The 18,812-nt window shown below is 45.7% G+C and overlaps 1 protein-coding gene across 4 annotated transcripts in view; it reads left to right on the top strand.

The window, feature by feature from the left end:
* The first annotated feature begins 250 nt into the window (after positions 1–250).
* LOC147429438 (uncharacterized) overlaps positions 251–18,812 on the top strand; it is a 94,727-nt gene continuing 76,165 nt past the window's right edge. For 2 of the 4 annotated variants that reach the window (XR_015185868.1, XM_086495686.1), the window contains exons 1-2: positions 254–536; positions 642–801. Coding sequence is in view for 3 of the 4 variants with exons in the window: in XM_086495686.1 (XP_086351812.1) it covers positions 304–536; positions 642–801 (393 nt within the window). In the remaining variant the exon portion in view is untranslated. Of the gene's footprint in view, positions 537–641; positions 802–18,812 lie in introns of all 4 variants that reach the window. The other 2 variants (XM_086495685.1, XM_086495684.1) reach the window with 2 other exon arrangements.

The raw sequence follows: 18,812 nt of genomic DNA on the forward strand, positions 1-18,812 counted from the left end.
TCCTACTACGTTTAAACCCTCTTCTTCTCGAGTGTGTGTGTGTGTGAAGAGGAAAATGGTATAACATCTCTATCTCTCAAGTGTGATAGATTGGTTATGCCATTTCCCTCTTGAATAAGAGGTCTTGAGTTCAATTCTCCTCGTCGGATAGATCTATAAGGTCTCTTGGGATAGTTTCCTTCGACGTTCTCTCTTCTTCTTTTCTCTCTCTCTCTCTCTCTCGCTCTCCCCGTCCATTTATAAAGTTCAAACGCGGTCGTCAAATTAGCAAGTATCATCACTCTCCTGAGTCCTTATTACGTAATGGAAGAGAGTCTACAACAGCTCTCTATCGCTGTAGCCCCGCCCACAGCTAACGCCGAGTCTAGCAAGCTGCGTAAACGAAAGAAGAAGAAGAGCAAAAGCAAGCTGCCCTCCTCCCTCAATGCGCTGGCAAACAGCACCTCTTCCCTCCCTTCTCAAAAGTGCGTGGAGGCCCGCTTCCCTTGGAAGGTCGTCATTAGGTCTGGGCGTGGCCGCTGTGCGATAGCCACCCGGTATGGGGTGTGTGTGTGTGTGTGTGTGTGTGTGTGAGAGAGAGAGAGAGAGAGAGAGAGAGAGAGAGAGAGAGATTTCTACCTAATCCACTCCCTCTCCTTCAGGGACATCAAAGCTGGGGAGCTTATCGTTTCAGAACAGGCCTTAGCATTTGTTTTACGCTCTTCATACCGGACTGCTGCTTGTCACAATTGCTGTAAGGATTTCACAGAGGCATCGACAGGGATTCAATGTCAACAATGCAACCACTCATTCTTCTGTGAGGTGAACTACAATACCCTTGCATACACACATATACGGGTGTGTAGATAGAGAGAGAGAGAGAGAGAGAGAGAGGACTTATTGAAGCTGCCCGCTTTGTCCATCTGTGGTGTCCCTCTTGTATGCATGAAACCTTTCCTGCTGACGCTGTTGCTCAGGGCTGCTGTTGCATGGATTGAAGGCACCCATAGCCTTGTTGGTTGCTGCCAGGATGGTTAGAAGCTTCTCTCATCTCTTCTGTGCAAGATCTTTGGTACAAGCTGCTCTTCATGGAGCTTTATGCTGTCTTGGAGGTTCTGCCACTGGTTCGTTAGGGAAGTTCCACATGTTAGTCTACTATGCTCCCTCCTGCCGCATGTGAGCTCTCCTGATCCAGGCCACTATGCCATGCCATAGACCCAAGACATGTGGGCTTGGGGAGAGTATCTACAGACAAAAGGGGAGACAATAAGCTCACACTTACTCTCTTTGGGAGCATCACATCATTTCCTCATCTACAATAGTATGTAAGAGTATCAAAGGTCATCAAAGTCAAAGATATCACATTGTTGGCTCTATGTGCAGGCATTGAAATTCCCCACTAAGAATATTATTCCTTGTTCTGTGAACCGTAGTATGTCTCCTAATGGTACAGAGTATGGTGATTGTGTCTGTGGGCCCTCCTTTGTCTCAATCATCTTTGTCTCATTCCTTGCTCTGTGAACTGTAGTATATCTCCGGATAGTATAGAGTATGGTGATTGTGTTTGTGGGCCCTCCCCTATCTCAGTCATCTTTGTCTCCACCTCTGTATCCTCTCCTCCATGTGCTTCCTCATCTGCCTAGCTGTCTATCTGGGGTTGAGCGTGCGTAGAGCCCTTGGGGGACAGTAGCATAGGGCAATGTGGATCACGTGTGTCTGAAAATCGTATCCTCAACCACTTGTATCTAGCCTCTTCATCTTTGCTCACCATACTAACCTCTCGTTTGATCAATATGGCAATATACTTTGGAAGAGCCATGTCATTGTGACTTTTTGATATGCAGTGTCACAAAGTGATGACGTGGCATGAGTTAAAGGACAGACTCCGAACAGAAACAGGTCAGAGTACTGCTGAAAGATGCAGAAGAAGTTGTAACAACTTGCACAACCAATTAAAGAGCCCAAAAAATGAAAGGACACCAATTTTTATAAGTTGCATCAACTTATGGGGTCTTGTCCGTTGGGGCCCAAAGGGACTAAAGGCTAAAAGGACAGGTGTATAGGATTGATGATGTGGCATTTGTATGAACCCGCGAATTGCGCTGCTGACATGGCTGACTGTATGGATTTTCGCGATTTACGCTACTGGCGTGGCACCTTTACAGAATTCCACGACTTGCGTTGGCCTAGTTTTTGGGACCCAGATGCTTTTAGAGTTGAAGCTTTTCATCTACACTGCCTTTGGAAGGCCCAGGGCCTATAAATAAAGTGCCAGGGCCTCAATCTCAGGCAGATACCCTATGGAGCAGTGCTGAGACGAGGACCCTCGGGTACTTTGTGAAGCCTTAATAATAAAGAAACTAGTATGGCCGACCGTCTTCAGCGGCCTCTCTCTCTCTCTCTCTCTCTCTCTCTCTATATGCACACTGGCCGCCTGTGTTGTTGGGCCTGCAAGGACCTTGCTAGAGCACCAAAGAGTGCCTACTTGCTGTGCAAGGGCATTTGATGCACCATATAGCTTTTGTTTTGATAGCCTTGCCGAATGGCAGCCGAGGTCAAACTGCAAGCACGCACATAGAAATAAAGTTCATAAATAGTATAATAATAATAAAAGAATAAATCACAGGATCATTTCATTCTATTTGAAGAGCGGGAAAGGAGCACATTCGGTACCATTCACCATGGTGCACACTCACTCACTATTGCAAAGAGAAGAACGGGCTCTACTATTAACAAATCATAGCTCAACTACCTTCAAGCTCATCAGCATTAGCATTAGCATTAGCATCAACAACACCATCATCATCGGCATCAGCAGTAAACTGATCATCATCGTCAATATCAGATCATTGCTCACATCTTTAATACATTATCATCATGAAATCATTTCTTACATGAAGTTACATCATTAATATCATCATCATCAAACCTTCAACTCGTAATAGGAGGCTTCGTGAGTAATACATGTACATGCCAATATTATACATGAGAGAGAGAGGTGTTAGCTTTGAGGAGAAACAATTTATGCCTCACCTATGTCTAAAGAAGGGTGAGAGCAGTGAGAGATCTGGGACTATTTGGGGCGAGGAGAGGAGTTGTTGGCCCCTCTCGAGTCTCAATGGCTCTCGCATTCATATTCGGTTTGCAGGCAGCCAGTGAAGTCCCATTGGTAGTGTTGGCAACTCGAGGCTTTGAGGCCGCTTAGACAGTAGACTCCCTCGTAGCTCAAGGTCCAGTTGAGGGCAAGGGGAAAATGCCGGTTGCAGGCAAGGGGAAAAGTAAAAATTCCGCTTAAAAATAGTGTAAAAATCCAAAAAATGACCTAATTTTCTAAAATTTCCTTTTAACAAAATAAGGAAAGGAATTTTGCATGTTTGTAAAAATGATCTTTCCCAAACAGTGCTGCTCGCCCTCTTTTTAAGTGCGAGTGTTGGTCGAGGGCAAGCCTCGTTTCTATGTCCGGTGATAGTTGTGCTTGCAGTTACCGTGGCCAAAGCAGTTGAAGCTGGCAGTCAGCTTGCATCCCTGACCTTACATTGGTAGAGATTGGCATCATGAGTTCTTCTGTGGTACGATTATACTACCTCCCACCCTCCTCAACGTACTCTGGATAATCTTCAACCCACCTCACTTGCCCTACGTGTCTGGCCAAATATTGCAAGGAGATGACCAACTTGGCATGAGAGAGAGAGAGAGAGAGAGAGAGAGAGAGAGAGAGAGAGAGAGAGAGAGAGAGAGAGAGAGAGAGAGACTCCCCATGCCTGCAATGCATGCACACAACGAAGGTCGACAGCTTGAAAGGTCAAGGGTGGTAGTGCTGGAGACAACGCTGGATATATGAGAAAAAAGAGAGCAAGAGGGTGATTGGTACTGCTCCAGATGAATTGCGAGCGACACACAAGGACTGATTTGTGGATGGCATTGAGGGACGCACCTTTGAAAATATTGAGGGTGGGACTATGGAGGAGTTAATGTGTAACACCGCAGCTCAAGGCTTGAGTTCATGCATACCCGAAGCCCGAGGGGCAGCTTGCCAACCAGCCTTGAATCGCTCGAGCGATGCACACTCACAAAATACACTGTGCCACGTTGCGTGTGCACTCAGAACCTGCACCATGCTGGTTGTGCCCTATTTGCCAAAGGGGGGGAGAAGGGTTGATAAAAAGAAGGGGAAGGGCCGTGGCTGCAGGGATTTGTAGCCACGTGGAGGGCCGACCCTCTCTTTTAATATAGATATAGATATAGATGCCGAAAGGGGCGCCAGTCTTTGGGCCCAATCTCTATGGGCTCGGAACTTCGTCCTGCCGTGTCATCTCTCTCTCTCTCTCTCTCTCTCTCTCTCAGTGTTGTTTAGTTCTTTCAGTTTTCTCGCATATGTTGTGGTAGATTCTCGACTTGGAGTGTCCAAGTCTGTAACAGTGGTATGAGAGCTCGATCGATCCTTCTTCTACGAAGGATCGGATCCCTTTACTCACAACACACATGGATTCAATCGACGAATCTCGCCAGGAGGAAACTGTGGAGCTCGACCATTTTGGCCCGGGTGAGAACAATGAAGTTTCCAATGGACATCGTCTATCTTTTGAAGATTCGGAGTAGTACTGACTGTCTCCTACTAAGTAGGAAAGGATGGAGATGCAGCGGCAACAGCAGGTTGACGCTTGTGCCTAGTAGATGTTGCAGTACTCCAAAGATCCACAATATGCGAAATTTTTGGCCAAGTATTTACTTAACGAGATGCATTCCAGATGGCGCTCAGTCATCATATCACCTCTTCAGTTAGCATCGAAGAAGTCGATTACACCTAGGACTCCTGCTCAGAAGGTGTATTTAAAGGATGAGTTTGAAGAAGCAGTAGAACGACGAGTCAGCAGATTCATGTAGACCAAGAAATTACACGGAAGGAAGAGTCAAGCAGCAAGCTATCCAGGCTACTTGGTTGGAGATCTACTTTTGAAAATGCCAAGAAGGCAAAGAAACGAGCTAGATTTGAGGATGATTCCAATTCGTCTCATCTTCTTCTTATTGCTCTGCCAGTTTTTTGACCTCCGAGTCCAGTGACGAGGAAGAAAGGGCAAGAAGAGGCGAAAGATCCAGAGACACAGCAGAGGCAAGAAGAAGGCAAAGATCCCACAAAAGATCTCGGAAGTATTTTTATGGCTCATACAAGGATTCCCCTTCCTCGGACATTTCAGAATCTGATGAGCCGATGTTTGCAAAGAGGAAGCATGTTTACCCAGCCAACCAGTATTATTTTCTCGAGGACAAGAAGAAACCTAAAGATTTCAAGGAGGGCGGGCAAGCAATAAAGTTTGACACTTTTTTTTATCTTCAAGGATACTCACAAAGCCCTCGCTTTTATTCAACTGTTTGATATTGCATACTCCGGAGGATGCTATTCAGAGCACTCCAAAGTCCGGAGGGAGGCATCCTACCTCAAGGGGAATGCACAAACTTGGTGGCCTACGCTGCTTCTACGGAGGGAGGCACCAACTAAGTGGCATCAGTTCAAAAGAGTATTTACTTCCTCATGGCTCACTCAAGAGTAGGAACTGATGTGATTACCGCTTTAAATCATTTGAGGATGAGCAAGGAAGACACCTTAGATACTTATTGATAGAGATTTTGGGACACTTTCTTACCGGCCTCTTCTTTAAAGAAAATTATGTTCAAGCAGTAGAATGAGCGATTTTAACTTGCTCTACCTAGAGAGATAGGAGATTATTGTCTCCTGCAGAAGTCCAAGTCCATGCAACAACTGATGGGACATGCAAAGCAAGGGTTTGCAATGCATGGGGGCACTCTTACATACCCCACAGATAGATTGGTCACAGCTCAGACTAGATAAGATACGCAAAAAAAAAGGGGAAAGCAACAAAAGAAGAGACCTTCAAACCCTTAACTATCGATAGAACAACAAGCCAAATACTTCGAGGGGGTAAATGTTATTGTTGTGGAGAACATGGGCATGTTTTAGTCAGGTGCCCTAAGGCACCAAAAGAAGATCCAGAGGACAAGCTTGAGAGTTCTAGAGCAGCAGAGGAGCGAGCAAAGAAGGAAAGTACAAAAGTTGGGCTGATCCAAGCCAAAAACACTGGCTGATCTGCAGCAAAACGCTCGGCTGCTTTGTAGAAGAAACGCCAGGGCTGCAAGCAAAAAACCCTCGGCAGATCTGCCCCTCTTGCCCATCACCCGTGATAGGGTTGCCCGATAGGGGCGCCCTCTTGCCCCCAAGGCACTGCACACTGCCTAGAAGTGACTCCCCCCTGCTCCCTATATAGGGTCATCCACAAACTGCCTGACCCAACCCTCAGCCCTCACGACGTTGTAAATATGGGAAAGTAGGAGAAGGGCATCAAATCCCTATGGGAGACAAAGGGGAAAAATAGCACAAGGAGGGGAATAATGTTCCTAGCCTGTAGGTTCACAAACGGCCATGGAACTGAGCCAAAACCCGAGCTAGACATGACCCGACATGAGTGAACAACCTCACATTGACCTAGCACAACCACAAAACAGCCCCGACTCCCTAATCTGCTCCTGGGAGATACCGAAGCTACCACCGGACGGGAATATGAACTCTAACAGTGTCACGAGGACGTGGCAATTGCTAACTTGAGTTGTTGGTTTTTTTTCCGATGATTTTGTTTAATTTTTGGGACCCTCTTTTTGAAGTTGCAAATGGTCGCACATTGTATGGCCAGTGTGAAACGATCGACGGTCGAGAGTTTCACCCGCAGTCGGGAAGGGTAAGTCACCACAAGTTGGTCTGGCCAATCGGTACTGGAATCCGAGCAGTAAAAGGGTGTCTAGGCTCAATTCAAAGTCATTTAGGCCCCTCGCCACACTTATAAGTCAGTGGGTACTAGGAAATTAACTCAAAAGAGGCATAAGGGACACATGGTGGCTCCAAATCATTCAGCTAGACTTGCATGAAGAGAGGGCTTAGCCTCCTCTCTCCCAAATTGAGAGAGGAGGCTGATTTTGTACAGGAAGTGCTACTGTGTGTGTGAGTAGTGGGTGCAGGTGATCACAGCTTTAATGAAAAGCTTGCCTTCTCCCTTGCTCTATGTAGCGCGACAATTTGCCCTCGCACATCTCTCTCTTCCCTTTGCACATATGGTTATGTCCCACTAGTTGGGCTTCTCCGATGACCATGTACAGTTCTGGAGGTTTATGCGTGTTTGCCAAGGCAAGCTGTATAGGAACCGGATTAGCTAATTGCTAATCCCCTTCATGTACGCACAGTTCCATCGCGAAGGAATGCGAAAACTGAGAGTTTGCGTGAAAACTCGTCCGATTTGAAAGAAAATTGTCCCATTGCGTGCGGGAGCACTTGAGACGCGTAGGCGTGCTCGCTCCGCTCGAAATGGTCCAAAACAGAGAATTACAGCCTGCTATGTTTATCTGCAGGTTTAGGGCTTCGCACCTAAACTGCCTGGAATTGCCAGGGGAGCCTTGGGATGCATGTATGGGGCAGTAGGCACCTAAGGTGGCAAAATAGAAAATAACAGCATGCTGAAATTGACCTGCAGCTCACTAGAAAGCTTCCATATTGCAAGGGAAAGTGTCCTTGACGTGTTCTTTTGACCTATGGGGATATTTGCGCCGTTATGTTGGTGAAATTGGGTCAAAAACTTGCAATTACAGCCATGGACAGGTTTGAACAGCTTGGTGAGGGTTTGGTGGAAGCGTTTGGATGGTTTATTTGCGAGGGGAGCCTCGGGAAAGCATTGGGTGCTTGTACATGACAATTTAGAGAGATTTCCCGCGAGGAATCTCGTCTAATTCAAGGGGCAAGTGACCCTATAGGTGCGAGAGCTCGAGGGCTATCCACAGAAGTGATCGGCACGCGAATCGAAGCGCAAAACAGAGAATTCAGCGAGCTGTAATTTCTCGTCGGGTTTTGCAAAGTGCTCTAAAGTGCATGTAAAGTCAATGCTTACTTGGGATTTTGTCCGTGGAGACTTCTACTGTGGTTATGTTGCCGAAATCGGGTTGGAGTAGAGGAATTTCAGTCTCATAAAAGTGGGACAGCTTATAGGAGTTTACAGGTTTTTCTCAAGTATAATAAGAATAAAGAAATACCGAAAGGGGCGCCAGTCTTTGGGGCCAACAGGGTGTCTTTGTCTGCTTGGTAGCGCTCTAGCTGCCAAGCCATGGTTTGTCTTGAAGTGTTGAATTCTAGTCACAGGCTTATTCGTGAAGTTTCTTTGTGTCCTAAAGTCTAAAGTAAAGTTATCGGGTGAAAGCCAAAGCCTACCACCCCACGGGCTTGTTTCAAGGTTCCATTGCTGGGATATAAATCACTTTTTCGTCAAGAAGTGAGCCTCGATTGTTTTGGGTAAAGACACAAAGCACAGGAACTTGGAATTACACTATGGTTGACAGGACAGATGACACCGGGGAAGAGGGTTCCTCTTCACAGGACAGACAGGAAATTCCCCATGTTCGCCCTGCCAAAATGTCGTCAAATTAGGGCTCATTTTTTGCTACGTTTTTAGGGTTTGCAAGTATGAACCAAGATGAGATAGGGAGAGGTCTCATGGTGATAGATTGGCCACTAGATCTCTTGCGGGAGTGATGTGGGTCTGCCAGGTTTGCAAGTATGAACCAAGATGAGATAGGGAGAGGTCTCATGGTGATAGATTGGCCACTAGATCTCTTGCGGGAGTGATGTGGGTCTGCCAGGTGACACGCTGCTCGCCGATTCTTTGAGGCGATTGCTTGGATTCTATGATGCATTGAAATTTGAGCTTACTTGGTCTTGGGTGGTACGTCACAGTGTTGTGGAATTATGCTCGTTTGTAGAGGCAAGAGCCTTTTGCACACGTAAAAGTTAAGGGACATGTTGCAAGATGCTATTTGGTAAAGTTCAAGAACTATCCACCTATGGATGGAAAGTGGATGGAAGAGCATGAATTGTCAAAGTCACCAAATGTATTGCAGCTTTACCTTGAGGCCTTTGGGTTACAACCTACGTATGCCCCAACCCAACGTCTGCAAAGGAGGGTTAATGATAGAGCTAGCACATCAAATGTACTCATGGATTCAGTGAAATAGCAGTGTACATTGTTTGACAAAAGAATGAAGGTCTCATTAAGTCATTTGTACCCATGTTTTGACAGTCTTTCTTGCGGATACATGCGATGATAAAAGGGTGCTTACCACACTAAATCATCTATGGCATGTATATATGGCACGCAATCGAGGACGTTTTGCGATTTTAAGAGGGTGGTATGTCACGAGGACATGGCAATTGCTAACTTGACTTGTTGGTTTTTTTTTCCGATGATTTTTGTTGAATTTTTGGGACCCTCTTGTTGAAGTTGCAAATGGTCGGACATTGTATGGCCAGTGTGAAACGACCGACGGCCGAGAGTTTCACCCGCAGTCGGGAAGGGTAGGTCACCACGTGTAACAGACTTGGACACTCCAAGTCAAGAATCTACCACGACAACACCAAATAACCACTTCAAAACAGTTCACAGGTCACAATTGATTTAACACTGGCCTGGCGGAGTTCCGTGCCTAGAGATATTGGCCCCAAAGACTTGCGCCCCTGTCGGTATTTCTTTTTATATTAATCTGCAACTCAAAAGTACAAGCGAGCCTTCGTGTCTCACTCTCAGACTTTGCGTCCAGATGCTCTGCAGAGTGGGAGCCCAAAAGGCCAATTTAAAGAATTTACAAGGGATGCTAAAAGCATAGCCCCAAAAGTTGAAATCAAAAGCTTCAAAAAAATAAAAGCATCTTTGACTTTTCTAGCCTTGCTTGATAAAGCAACTTAAATTTAAAGCTCCCTCTTTCTCTTGCTGACTTTGCGTAGAGTAAAAACTGCCCATGCAATTCTTATTTCTGCCGTACGTTGCTGCCACGTCATCAACGAGCCGGAATCTACGCCGCAAATCACGGATCAGTCCGTACAGCAAGCCACGTCAGCAATCGGCAGGCCGTACGACAGGCAGTGCTACATCAGCATTCCTGCAAACCAGTCGGGGGAGGTCCTTGCCAGAGGGTGTGTGTGTGTGTGTACCGGACAGCCACGTCACCAGATTGTGACATACCCCCCTCTTGAAAGCTTGATTACGCCTGTAAAATAGACAGAGGCCATAAACCGTCTTAGGAGACACTGACTGTTAGTACCTACGCACTAGGAACACACATCTAGCACATGTACCAATCGATAGTCACATCACACGACATCACAGGACATCACTAGACATCAAAGGGCATCACATGATATTCAACATTCATTCGGATCTTAGACCATGATTTATCGGCATTGTAGCTGGCAATCGCATCTACATCTAGTCGGGACCTCATCAATGCCCGATTGACTAATCTCTATTGCAACCATGTCTATTAGAGATCAAGTAGACCAAAATGCTGCAGTCATTTCGTCTATCAGTTTCTGCACTTAATCAAGTCAAGAACAAGTCAGTTTCATATTCTCCGGAATTCCATTTCATAAAGTCATACAGCAGATTACTGTTAGCTCTCAGTATCCCTGAAGCTCAAAGAGACATCAGCGACTCTGGTATTCTAAAAATCAAGGCATCTGTTGACAAAGGAGCCGAGTAACTCCCCTCTTGTGCATTCCATTGCACCAGATCTTCGGCCAAGCTGAATTCTGGGTTCCATTTGAAATAGACTATGCTAAACCAAAAGCTTCGAGGTAACGAGAACCGCCTTCGGACTTTACCTTTATTCTTTGTGTCCTTATGTGCCAAAATCTGTTTAGGAACAAGGATCTCCTCGTTTTCTTCCACTTCGGGTTGCTCATCAGGCTCCCCATCATCAGGCACATCATCTTTAAAAGGTTTCAAGAGACTCACATGGAATGCATTGTGAATCCTCCAAGTGTCAGGCAATTTCAGTCGGAAGGAGACATCATTGTTTTTTTCAAAGATCTGGAAAGGTCCGTAGTATCGCATACTAAGCTTTGGAAAAAACCTCTCCTTTCCCTTCTTCTTTCTCAGGCGTGCCTTCTCAAAACGTAAGAGCACCCAATCATCCTCCTTCAATTTCAAATCGCGACGATGGCGATCCGCTGCCTTCTTCCGTCGTTCTTGAGATTTTTGCAAAGCCTTCCGGACCAAGTGCCTCGTGAACTGGTCGGCTTCAAAGAAAAATCTTATCTTCGCGCTAAGGAAGGGTAGAACCTTCGTAGCAAATTCAAAAATCTCAAATGACATCTTTCTCATCAAAGAGTCAAACGTGTTTTTGTAGGCATATTCCACCAAACATTTCTCAAGTAGTCTTCTGATCCAACCAAGAAGACTTCAACAAAGCCAGTACCACTGAATTAGCAATCTCTCATTGCCCGTTAGTCTGCGGGTGGAACGAGAAATGCAACCGCGTGCCTATGTTCTCCCAAATAGCCGTCCAAAACAAACTCATGAACCTGGGGTCCTGTCGGAGACAATCGTCTCAGGCATCCCAAGTAAACTGAAGACCGAGGCAATAAACAATCGTGCCCACGCTGTGTTCTCGGGAGATGAAATCCATTGCAATACTTTCCCAGGCGGGTGGGTATGGGTAAAAGGCTGTAACAATCCCTGTGCTTTATGCCTGTCAAACTTGACCTTTGGGCATACCAAGCAACTGCACACAAACTCGTCCACATCCTTCTTGAGTCTCGACCAAAAGAAGTACCCCTCTACTGTAACAGACTTGGACACTCCAAGTCAAGAATCAATCACAACAGCACCAAATAACCACTTCAAAATAATTCACAGTTCCACAATAGATTTGCACTGGCCCGGCGGAGTTCCGTGCCTAGAGATATTGGCCCCAAAGACTGGCGCCCCTTTCGGTATTTGTTTATGTATTAATCAATGTTCAAAGTACAAGAGAGCGATTAGGGTTTCACTCTCAGACTCTGCGTCCAGATGCTCTGCAGAGTGTGAGCCCTTACCGCTTATTTACAGTTTACAAGGGATGCCAAAAGCAGAGCCCCAAAAGATTCAGATAAAAAGCCTAAATAAAAGCAAAGCTCTTTTTCTCTCTCAAACTCACTTGAGTTTAAAATAAAGCAATCCAATTCTCTCTCTCTCTCTCTCTCTATTCTCCAAAAGCTGACGCCAAAAGCTGGAGATTTTCGCAAATTACGGGATTGCCGTACTGCCACGTCAGCATGCCAACGCGTTTCACGGAGTTCAGTCCTGTTGCTTTTTACGGTTAGGGTTAGGGCAGATTTTAGGGTTAGGGTTTTTGGCAGAAATTAGGGTTTGCAGGTTTTAGGGTTAGGATTCCAACAGCAGTCAGGCTTTCCTCTCGGGCAGCCACATCATCACTTTGTGACATACCCCTCTTGAAAGAATTATAATCGCCCTCGATTACGCCTGCAAAACAGACAGAGGCCATAAATCGACTTAGCAGACACTGACTGTTAGTACCTACGTACTAGGAACACACATCTAGCACATGTTCCAATCGACAGTCACATCACAGGACATCACTAGACATCACAGGTCATCACATGACATTCAACATTCATTCGGATCTTAGACCTTGATTTATCGGCAATGTAGCTAGCAATCGCATCTAGATCCATTCAGGACCTCATTGATGTCCGATTGACTAACCCCTATTGCAACCATGTCTATTCGAGATCAATTAGACCAAAACGCTGTAGTCATTTCATTTATCAGTTCCTGCAGTTAAAAGAAGTCAAGAACAAATCAGTATCATAATCAGGAATTCCATTTCATAAAGTCATCTAGCAGAATACTGTAAGCTCTCAGTATCCCTGAAGCTCAAAGAGACATCAGTGACTTTAGTATCAAAATCAAGGCATCTGTTGACAAAGGAGCGGAGTGACTCCCCTCTTGTGCATCCCACTGCACCAGATCTCCGGCCAAGCTGAATTTTGGGTTCCATTTGGAGTAGACTATGCTAAACCAAAAGTATTGAGGTAAAGTTTCACAATTCGAGGAGTATCTGCTAGGTCCTTCTGCTCCATCCACTTTCCATCAAATGCAGGATAGTTCTTGGACTTAACCAAGAACCGCCTTCGGAATTTACCTTTCTTCGTACCCTTATGTGCCAAAATCTGTTCAGGAACAAGGATCTCCTCGTTTTCTTCCACTTAGGGTTGCTCATCAGGCTCCCCATCATCAGGCACGTCACCTTTAAAAGGTTTCAAGAGACTCACATGAAATGCATTGTGAATCCTCCAAGTATCAGGCAGTTTCAGTCGGAAGGAGACATCATTTATCTTTTCAGTAATCTGGAAAGGTTCGTAGTATCGCATACTAAGATTTGGAAAAAGCCTCTCCTTTTCCCTTTTTCTTTCTCAGGCGTGCCTTCTCAAAACGTAACAGCACCCAATCATCCTCCTTCAATTTCAAGTCATGACGATGGCGATCCGCTGCCTTTTTCTGTCGTTCTTGAGATTTCTGCAAAGTCTCGCGAACCTTGGCAAAAGCCGTATCTAAGTCTCGCGTATATTCATCCGCTTCAAAAATTTTATCTTTCATGCTTAGGAAGGGTGAAACCTTCGCAACACCTTCAACAATCTCAAATGGCGCCTTCCTTGTCGAACAATGTATCGTGTTATTGTAGGCAAATTCCTCCAAAGGTAGGTACTTTTCCCATTGAGTTTTCTGATCCGAGATATAAGACTTCAATAAATCTAGAACCACTGAGTTGGCAATCTCAGATTGCCCGTCAGTCTGGGAGTGGAACGATGACGAGAACTGCAACCCCGTGCCAATGTTCTCCCAAATTGCCTTCCAAAACAAACTCATAAATCTGGGGTCCCTGTCGGAGACAATCGTCTCAGGTATGCCATGTAATCTGAAGATCTGGGCCACAAACAGTCTCGCTAAGTGATTCGGCTTGACTGTTTTCTTCACCGGAATGAAATGAGCCTGTTTGCTAAATTTGTCAATAACAGTCCAGATACCATCGTGACCACTCTGTGCTCTCGGGAGATCAAAAATGAAATCCACTGCAATACTTTCGTAGGGGCTGGTGGGTATGGGTAAAGGCTGTAACAATCCCTGTGCTTTATGCATGTCAAACTTGACCTTCTGGCATACTAAGCAACTGCGTACAAAATCTTCCACATCCCTCTTGAGTCTCGGCCAAAAGAAGTATCTCTCTACCCCTTTCATGGTGGTAGCAATGCCGCGGTGACCCGTAAAAGGTGGACAGTGGCATTCAGTCATAACCTTTTCCCTCAACGGCTGTGTAACGCACAACATGGTTTTTCTCATCAAGTAGCCATCCTGAATGGAATATACTGTTACTGTCTCCCCATCCCGTATCTGTGTGAAAAACGTCTGCAAAATCTGTATCTGTGGCATATTGGTCGACCATATCCTCGAAGCTTCTATGATGTATCGCGGAAATAGCCAGAACCAATGGCTTCCGAGACAAAGCAACTGCCACCACATTCTTCTGTCCCTGAACATGGGCAATCTAGAATTGAAACTATGACAAGATGTTCGCCCACCGCATCTGCTTTTCCGGAAGTTGCTTCTGTGACAAGAAGTAGCGCAAACTCTGATGGTCTGTAAAGATAGTAAAATCCGCTCCGAGTAGGTAATGCCGCCACTGAGTAAGAGCATGGATAACTGCCAAAAGCTCTTTCTCATAAATCTGTGCTGTCATCTCCGGCCTTGAGAACAATTGGCTCTCGTAAGCAATGACATGGCCTTCTTGCATTAAGACCGCACCGAGACTACGACCACAAGCATCACAATATACCTCAAACGACTTCTGCAAGTCCGGCAAAGTGAAAATTGGTCCGGTAGTCAATTTCTCTTTCAATGTCTGAAAGGCAGTCACCTCTATGGATCCCCACGAGAAAGGGACTCCTTTCTGTGTCAAGATATGCAAAGGGGAAGCAACCTCTGCAAACTTTCGAATGGACTGCCTGTAGTACGAACACAGTCCCAAGAAGCTTCTAACTTCATGGACATTCTTCAAATCGGGCCAATCACGTATGGTCTCTATCTTGGCCGGATCCATTTGCACTCCTGCTGCTGAGACAATGTGTCCCAAAAAGTGCATCTCTGGTAGGAAAAATTCACTTTTCTTTGCATTAATCACTAACTTGTGATCTCGTAATGCCTGAAAGACTTGAAGCAGATGATCTTTGTGTTGGAGAAAACAATGATGTCGTCAAAGAAAGTGTCAACAAATAGCGTGTACTCTCGAAAAATCCTGTCCATCATCCCGTTAAATGTCGCAGAAGCATTGGTTAAGCCAAAAGGCATCACCAAAAACTCAAATAACCCAAAAGTCGTCCGAAAAGTTGTCTTGTAGACGTTTACCGACGTGATTCTGATCTGATGATATCCACTCTTCAGATCAATCCTGCTAAAGCACGAGGATCCCTGTAATCTATCGAGTATATCATCGATCCTAGGAATTGGAAATCTGTTCGTGATGTTGATTTTGTTGAGAGCTCTATAATCGATGCACATTCTCCAAGATCCGTCTTTCTTCAAAACCAACAACACTGGGGAGCAATACGGTGAAGTACTAGGCTGGACAAGACCCTTTCCCAAGAGGTCTTTCACTTGGTTCATAATCTCTTCATTCTGTGCTCGACTCACACGGTAAGGTGCCCGGTTCGGTGGTGTTCTTCCAGGTATCAGATCAATGGTATGATCTTCAGGCCCTCTAAAAAACAATCGGCATGAGTGTGGAAAAAAATCTTGTCGTTCTTTTGCTCAGGTCAAAACATGTTCGACCTTTATCCATTGTTCAATTCTCTCCCAAAAGAACGAGTAAAGAAACTGAAATTCATGAAGTACAATCTCTAAGCCCTTCATTTGTGAAAGTCGCTTTCTCGGCCCGGTAGTCAACCACAACGTAGTTCTTGTAGAACCAAGGGATTTCGAGTAGAACGTCACTCGCGTGCCCTGAACACCCCTGTCATTGCAAACGAAGTTTGCCAATGCCTCCGTGTAATGGCAACATCCTGTCCGGGTGCCACTCGAACTACCTCCGCCTGTGGCCTCAGCCTGTCGGGCGGAGTTCCAAATCGAGCCGCCAATTCCAAGTGAATTGAAGTTGGCCTTGGCTCCTTCAAAAGAGCTTCCTGATCCTTCACTTTGCCCCAAAAGCGGCAAAGTTTGTACTTTCATTTAGTACCAGTACCTCACTTTGAAAAGGAGGGGATGTCACGTGACACATCCAACCCTATGTGTCCGTGGACAAGCTACAGCATGATCAGGGTTCAGTCAGTCCAGTCAGCCTAGAATTAGAAGTGATCTGGCAATGTTGTGAGTCTATTCGTAGACCGTGCATGCCCAATCACTTAGTGTAGATGCATATCCTCTGGTTGCACACAGCATGATCATCAGTATTCCCATCAGAATCCATCAAATTCTATCAAGGGAATTTTCCAGTGAATTTAGCCTATTTTACCTATTTTTGGCATTTTTCACTTATTAATTTAAGTGACTTTCCAACAAAAGTAGGTAGGGCAATTTGGGTAAGAAAATATATAAGCAAACCAAAGCTACACTAAATGGCAGAAGAGGCAACAGGAGCCAAGCTCAGCAGGCAACTTCTCAATAGGACCTTGGCGGTTTCCCCCTCCAAGCAAGAACCCCCATGCTAGCGTTTTTGCATCAGCCATTGCCTAGCATTTTCAAGATCTACACCATCGCCAGCAAGTTCAGACACTAGGGTTTTGCATCAGCCTTCGCCGATTTTCAGCAATAGAAGAGTAGCAGATTCAGCCCATAAAGAAGTAGCAGATTCAGCCGGGTAAGACCATCAGTTTTCAGCCCTTAGAAACCTCAGTTTTCAGCCCTAAACCTGCAGATTTTCAGCGTCAAAGACCCACAGAAAACAGCCCCAAAATCAGCGTTTTTGGACTGCTGCAGATTTCAGCCAATAGCGTTTTTGGACAGCAGTAGAAAGATTGCAGATTTGAGCCCTTAGGTCGGTCTCGTCGTCACCATCGTCATCGTCGACATAGCCTAGACTTGCATTAGTCCCATGCATTCCATATGTACCAGATTGTGCAATCATAAATAGACCACTCTCGCCGACAAGAGTGGGGCCTTCGGAGGAGGGTTTTACGTCGTCTCTGGTGTCGTATCTCTCTTCTCTCTCTATCTCTCAGTCTCATACACTTGCACGCACAGTGTCCATTCACTTTGTTTGTGATCATAGCATTCTCTCATTAAGAACGGAAGGCTCTATCTTCCATAAGAACAAAAGGAACCTTGAGCACAGTTTGGAGCACTCATCTTGAGCAAAGCGCAAACATTCATTCTGCTGCACCTTACACTTGGGAATTATCGCACTTGTGATTGGACACACATTGGCACGGTTGTACGCATCCATTCTTGAGCAGCAACTGAGTAGATGGGCATAGAGGGAGGGTATACGCGCAGCCGGGCAAGGTTGGTTCAAGAGAGGTTTTTCTACTCTTGACCACATTCTGACACTCAGAGCCATTATTGAGGAGGGTAGATCACATGGGAGACAGATCTATTGTAGCTTTGCGGACTTCCTCAGAGCATTTGACACAGTGCCTAGAGCTAGATTGATGCGTAGACTACATGAGATGGGGAGGGGTTATCTACATGAGTTCAGTCCACTATCGGGGTGAAACAGGGCTGCCCGCTCTCTCCTGCTCTATTTGGTGTGTATGTGGATGAGGTTTCTGAATATATTGAGAGAGAGGGTGAAGTTGAATGAACGAGGTGCACAGTTGGTAGGGACATGGATTCCACTATTGTTATATGCTGATGATATTGTGTTGATCTCTGACTTTCCAGAGGGGATGCAACATCACTTGGATGCTTTGCATAGGTTTGCTCACGAGAGTGGTCTGAGTCAACTTTGGTAAAACCAAGGGGATGGTGTTTAACACCACCCCACAGTGGGCCAGGAGATCAACACCCACATTCACTTACGGCCATGAGACAGTGGAGTATAGAGATGCTTACACCTACCTTGGGGTGGACTTTAGTGGACCAACATTTTCATTGAGGAGAGCAGCAGACACTAGACTGACTAGAGCACATGCAACATTGGGTGGATTGGAGAGGATGTGTTCACAGATTTAGTTTCAGGAGCCTCGGATGAAGCTCTGGCTTTTTGACACTCTTGTGGCTTGTGCATTGCTCTATGGAGTTGAGATAGGGGGGCCGTCATTTGACGATCACGGGAGGTCGAGTCGCACCAATGGATGGGGAGACATTGAGAAGCCTCTACTCTCTATGATCTCGCGGTTTATTAGAGCCAAGGCTTCAATACTACATGACATTATTCGAGCAGAGCTAGCTGCCCCCCCCACTAGTGGTTGAGGCGCTTTCCAGACCAGTCTCCTTTTTACACCGCTTGTGGGACCTCCCCAGAGACAGATATGCCCATCTAGCACTTGAGTCCTCTCGACAGTTAGCTTTGCAGAAAGAAACAACATGTTAGTATGGGGAGATGACATCATGGTTTCAGGTACATGGGTTCAACATGAACAGATTGTCCCCCTTCCAATACTCATTGGATGCACCATCTCTGACTCTTACACAGTCCGAGATCACCAGGCTCATCCGCCAAGACCTGAGAGAGAGTGGATCCCAGAGGCAGCGACCTCCATGTGGTGGGCCTCGGACGTAGTGGATTGATTTTCCATTGTGACGAACGACTCCCCATCTTAAGCAACCATTGTACTTTTACCTACCTGGGCAATTGTTCGGGCGTTTCTCCCTTTGTTGGTTCAACTGCTTCGTTGGTGCCCTGGTTATTTTGGGTTTGTTTTCTTTTTGCTCCTTTTTAATTTCTTTCTTTTCTCTTGTTTCCTTGTTTCTTGGTTGTTCTTGATTGTATCTTTCAGTGTGTGTGTGTGTGTGTGT

Source organism: Adiantum capillus-veneris, chromosome 22 (assembly GCF_014529385.1).
Source record: "Adiantum capillus-veneris isolate H3 chromosome 22, ASM1452938v2, whole genome shotgun sequence".
Taxonomy (NCBI): Eukaryota; Viridiplantae; Streptophyta; class Polypodiopsida; order Polypodiales; family Pteridaceae; genus Adiantum; species Adiantum capillus-veneris.